Source organism: Lithobates pipiens, unplaced genomic scaffold (genome assembly GCF_037356315.1).
Source record: "Lithobates pipiens isolate NorthernLeopardFrog02 unplaced genomic scaffold, aLitPip1_a1.2 Scaffold_8, whole genome shotgun sequence".
Lineage (NCBI taxonomy): Eukaryota > Metazoa > Chordata > Amphibia > Anura > Ranidae > Lithobates > Lithobates pipiens.
The window spans coordinates 392,346,923-392,352,922 of NW_027507903.1; the positions used below are offsets into that span (position 1 = coordinate 392,346,923).

Below are 6,000 nucleotides of genomic sequence, written 5' to 3' on the forward strand. Positions count from 1 at the left end.
TCTTTCTTTTTTTTTTACAGCAAAATTCCTACCAGCCAACAAACAAAGGACGTTACAAAGTGCTTTAACATTGGGCAGATGGTTGACATGCCAACTTGTGTTTTTGGTCCGTTATCTCGTGTTGTAAATTATGCATTACTTTTATTTTACCTTTATTTTAAATAAAAATCTGATGAATAAGGGAAGCGAATATGGATTCCAAACCAAGCATTGTTTCTTAAAAAGTGGGAGGAGATTTTGTATATTTTCAACATCAAAAATAAAATTTGTTTTAATTCCACTCTGAAATAGTTTTTTTTTCCCTTTTAAATGACAAGGGACTGCTTATTAAATTTGTATTTTTAACATTTAAAATGTATGTTTTATCACTACAATTAGTAGGACTTTTTTGATTTAAAAAAAAAATCTTTTATGCTAATGCTAAAATGTAGAGGAATGTAAAAACCTGGGATACTTTTAGCTTGCCCTTCTGCATGTAGGCATAACGTCAACATTTTTGTTTTCCTCACCACTCCACGTCCGCCTACCACTGGGCATGCTCAGCCCATACACCAACCTGCCAGACCTAACTTATAAATTTGACTCCCTCCCTTGGCGTTCCTTTCTTTTCTTCCTCACATCATAGGACCAAGCAGCACCCCCTACTTGGCTGTAATAGACTTGGTCCACCTGTTGCTCCGCAGACCCTGCTGTATGGACCATTAAATAGGCTTCTTGCGTGGGTGATATGGCTGGCATTGGGATTGAAGGCCCGCTAAATGGTTGTGCAGCTATCTGGTATGTCATTTTGCCTGACTTAATTGACTTATTTTTCTTTGCATGCTGCATCGTACTTTAGTGATGTTTCTCTAGATTGAACTGATCCCCGTGTGGCAGCTGGGATGCTTTTTGATCTCCACAACAGCTTGGGGTTGAATAGGGCACCTGCTTGTGGGCTATTGACCTGTTCTCCACTTTTGTTAAAATGTGCAATAATATTTACTATTCCCTTGGGTGATCTGTGTACATTGCAGAATATAATAATCTGGTAGAATCCTAACTTTTTTGTTTCTGTCCTGAACAAAACTTTTTCACTGCCCTGCATCTGGCATGACTGGGTTTGATGAATTATCATCTGGTGAAATGTCTGAACTCTGATCTGGGAGGCTGCACTATTAGCCTTCTCTAGCAGTAGTTAACCCCTTAGAGGGTGTTTTCCAAACCAATTCCTATTGTATTGAATTAGTTTTTGTACTGCTTTTTTTAGTCTGCAGGGCTGTAATTTGAAGTAGGTGGGTAACCTTTAAACATCTTGGTTATCTTAAGTTACCAGGTGATGACTTGGGTAGTATTGTGCATGTTATATTATTTCTAATGGGGATTTCTTCTTTAGACTTGCTCAGTATCCCTGCCTGTTAGGGATTGATTTTTACGGAGACAAGTCCTTGTGCAGCAAGCATTAAAACTGTTACCTTCTTGTATTTCCTACTTGCAGTTTTCTACAAAGCCACGAGTGTCACCTCATCCTGGTAGCAAGTAGTTGCAAAGAAGGTAAAGGGCACTGTTTACGTGTATGGGAAGCGAAGCATGGGCTCTTACCATTTAGTCCTTCTGGATTGGCAGGCATTATGCACCACCTAAATTGGGCATGGAAATTCACGTCATCTTCCCTAGCTTGTATAAAGTATGGGCTGCCCATCCTGCTCTGCTGGGATTTGGTCCCTGTGTTCACATGCTAAATGCATCATCAGGGAGCCCCTCTGTTGGTCTCTGGGGTGGCATATGAGTTATAAATCACTGTCAATGGGGAAACAGTGCAATATCATGGCTGGAGTTGACACTTGCCTTAATATTACAGATATACTGAGCTTCTTTATGGATGGGGCACTGCATTGCTGCTTAATAGTTATTGAACAAGCTCAATTTATTTTCTTACATCGGGACACAGAGCCATAGTACTTACTATGTGGGTTATAGGGCCACTGATAGGTGATGGACACTGGCATGCCCTAAGGAAAGAAGTTTACTCCCTATATAACCCCTCCCACTACTGGGAGCCCTCAGGTTTTTTTACCAGTGTCTAAGGTGTTGGTCACAAGTAAAGATGTTTTGTGCTCCACTGGAAGCTTCCCTGCTGGGGCTAGCCATGCTGACCGGATCCATTCTGATGTCCTTTTCATGGGCTAAATGGATGATACCCGGGCCTAGTGTCTGAAGAAACGAGGTTTTGCTTGCGAACGCTTTTCTTTAGAGAGCTGGACCCTGGGATCTAGTACTTTGTGGTAGTAAGGCCATAAAGTTTTTACTTGGAGTGTGCTGACGCAGGTCCAGGATTGTGGGTAACCTGAGGTTCCCCTGTCCCTGAAGGTTTCGAAGCCCACCGTGAAGGGTGAAGATTGGGTTTTCTCAGATAACCCTGCTGTGAGGAAAGATTTTCTCAGGAATTTCTCCTATGTATAATTCTGTCATTCCTATGTGTCGCCACTAGGGGTTGAGCATTCACCGACCTGATGCTGAAAACAGCGCCGAAGCCTTCATTTCTCCTCTCCTCCGGCCACAATCAGATCCTCCGGTAAGAAAGGGGGTTTTAATAGGCAGTATGTCGGGAGTGGACGTGTGAGGTGAGAGCTCCCTCACACACCCGGACCATGTAAGGAGAGCGGCACCTGAAGCCTTACGTGCTGATTAGTCTGCCAGTCGACACGCTAACCAAGCTCAGTGTGGGGAAGGAGGGGATAGAGGAGCGGAGTAGTGGAGAAGACAGTAGAGACAGATTGCGGAGTGAGAAGGAATAGCCACCCGCAGACGAGCCGCTCTGTAGCTGACTGGAGGAGGGAGCATACGTAACACAGCAGAGAGGGGATGTTGACGGAATGGTGGCATACCGTCATGTTACCCCGGAAGTTGGAGGAGCACAGGGGAAAGCCGGCCGCGGATCCCCCTCGCCGCTGATGTGTGATATACAAGCGGAAGGTCAAGGCAATTGCCGTGTGGAGGAGGAGCGGAGTGGAGGCACTCACAGCGACACATTGCAGAGACCTAATGAAAATGGTGGTGGAGCAGAGCCCTAAAGGGGAACCTTAGGGGGGATGGGGGGTGACTTAAAAAAAGGCGAAAGGGGCCCTTAGATCAGGAGTCGGACATATTATTCCCCAAGGACAGAATAAACCAGATGGCAAATAAATTGTGAAGCCCCCCATTGACCCCCCCATCCCCACTTACCACAGAATAAAGTGAAGAGGTCTTAACGGACCGAATAAATACCCCCCTAACAGATATATAAGGGGAGACAATCCAGGGAATACTGAAATAGCTGTATTGGTGAAAGAGCAAAATAAGGAAGGAGCAACATCAGGCATATCCCTGGCAGTACCACCAGCAGAGCCCACTAAGGAATATACTTTACACACTGAGCAAAATGAAAGAGAGACCGAAACAGCAAGAAGTGGGAAGGACCAGGACTTTAAAGATATTAGAGAATTGATTAGAGCATTACCCACGAAAGCAGATACACAAGATTTAATCTCTACAGTAGAGATCATGCAAACAAGCAGTGGCAGACCTTAAGGAAGAGATAGGGGTGAATGGGCTATAGAGTGGAAGTGTTGGAAGAAGGTCAAGACGAGATCAAGCAGGTGGTGGGAGAGGATATTATTAAAAAACAGGAAGAGATGCTGAATATGTACAGAGATCAGCTGGATGATTTTGAGAACAGAGATCGTCGCCAAAATATAAGGATACGGGATTTACCTGAGAAATGTAATAAAGATCTATTAGTAACAGTACAAAAGCTTTTCTTTTATATTCGACTGACACAGCTCCTCTTAGACCATTGGAATGTTACACCACCTTCAGGAGAGGACTAGGCATGGCATGTTAACATGTAATATAAAAACTAGAACTTTCTAGTTCCGTTCAAGGGGCGGTCCCTTGGGAAACCCTCCCACACCCCCGCCCCCCCCACCACAACCTGCCTTGCAGCTTCAGTTTTTTTTTTCTGCCTAGTGAAGGACCTAGGAACCCTGTGGGCCCATCGGTCCATGTTTTTTTTCCATAGAAGCTTTGCTTTTTGCGCAAGATTAAAGATCCAGTGATCTGCTATCAGCAGCCGGCTGGGTGAAAGGCTGTATACTCTTATCCTTGTAGTCTCCAAAGCCTGGCCAGCGAGCGTGTGCAGACCAGAGCTCCGCACTGGGTCGGCCACGACATGCCTCAGCTCAAGAGGTGGTCGGTGAGCCTAAATGCTCCGGGGCACACACATGACCAGGCTACTGATTTCTGTGTCAGTGTGCCAGAACAGCAGGCACACCGTACTGATCAGAGAGTGGGTCTGAGATGGAATGTCTCCCAGCTCTTCAGGACTGGTAAGTACAGCTCTCCCTGCCTCGGTGGGGCTGAGCAGCTGGGCATTCCCTGGGAGCTCGATTCGGGGGTCCCTCACCTCCCTCTCTTCTCTCCCTGTCCCTTTTCTTCCCTCCCCCCTTCCCTGTGGGGGATGCTGCATGGGCTGCTGAGCGGTGTGTGTGCCATAGGCAGGGGCTCTCACCTGGGGGGCTGTGCCCTGGATGTATGCAGGTCCGTCTGGAGGCTGTCTGTTGATCGCTGTACCGTTGTTCACCGCCAGTTATCTGCCTGTTTTGTTCACTGTCCCTCATGGTTAACAGTGCTCGGTGGCCATTTTTGGTGGGGCAAGCAGCAGCATGCTGTCTGACCATTTCCCTGGAGTTCAGCTGCCATTTTCAATGTGATTATGTCCTTTATACTGGACGCTCGGGGGCCATTTCCTTAAAACCTGAACATGTTTTTGGTCAGTTTCAGTGCGATTTACAGCAGCTCTGCACAACGCAGTGTGGTCTCCTATACATCTGGGAGCTTACACAGGCTCTACTAGCTGGATAGCGCAGAACCAGTCAGGGTGGCGAGTCCTGCGGGAAAGAGCCCCTCAGCTAGCAGCAGTTAGGAGGGTGGGACCATCATTGTCCTAAGTCCCCATCAGGTGGCAGACAGGGTAGGATCTGCATGGCTTCAGAAACTGGTGTTTCTTCCCCTGAAATCCAGGCAATCGCAACGAGTTCGCTTGCAGACTGTGCAGTGGATGCTTTGTCGGCGGTCCTTCGTTCATTGGCAAGATGGAGGTGGTGCGTGGGCGCAAGGGTGGTAAAAAAAGGGCCCCTGTCCTCGGGGGAGAGCTCTGATGCAGACTCTGGCCCTGCTGAGGCTTGTGACCCCTGCTCTGTCATTTCAGATGACGCTGACCAGGACGGTTCAGACAGTGAGGATGAGTCCGGGTCCGTGCACGACAAATCACTTGTTGGTGCACTTATCACAGCTGTGCATGATACCTTGAAGATTCAGGAGCCAGCAGATCCCTTCGCTGATGTAGCGGTCCCCTTTGGGTCCCGTAAGCCAGCCCGTTCACCTAAGGTGTTCCCGTATCTGTCTTATTTTGATAAGTTAATTTACAAGGAATGGGGTAGACCGCAACTGACCTTTTCGGTCCCCAAATACATGGCGGTGCATTACCCCTTTGAGGAGAGCCTTCTTGAAAAGTGGTCGGCTCCTCCAGTCATGGACCCCGCAGTATCCAGGTTAAACAAAGTAACCACGATCCCGGTAGAGGGGGCTCATTCCTTGTTTACGGTTGTGGGGTCAACTATGCGACCAGTACTGGCATCCGCACTTGTGTCGCAGGCACTTACCGAGTGGGCAATACTTTTACACCATGAATTGGGAGAGCAACAGGCTTCTCCTGTCTGCGTGGAACTAGCAGACCAACTAGTGCAAGGCCTGAAGTACGTTTGTGACGCAGCCCTGGATACCCTTCCTCTGTTATCCAGGGCTTCAGTGTCAGCAGTGGTGCTGAGGCGCCTGATTTGGCTGAAATGCTGGTCTGCTGACAGATCTTTCCTTCCTTGGCGACCCGCTCTTTGGAGCCTCATTGGATGACATTATTAAAAATGCCACAGGTGGTAAGAGTACACTGCTCCCACAGGCCAGGAAGGCTAAGGAGCCATGCTGTAG

At 47.6% G+C, this 6,000-nt stretch overlaps 1 protein-coding gene across 1 annotated transcript in view; it reads left to right on the forward strand.

The window, feature by feature from the left end:
• Positions 1 to 280, forward strand: part of DDX46 (DEAD-box helicase 46) — a 416,812-nt gene extending 416,532 nt beyond the window's left edge. Inside the window, exon 23 of the mRNA XM_077473955.1 lies at positions 21 to 280. Coding sequence (XP_077330081.1) covers positions 21 to 68 — 48 coding nt within the window. The 3' untranslated portion in view covers positions 69 to 280. The remainder of the gene's footprint in view (positions 1 to 20) is intronic.
• The last annotated feature ends 5,720 nt before the right edge of the window (positions 281 to 6,000 follow it).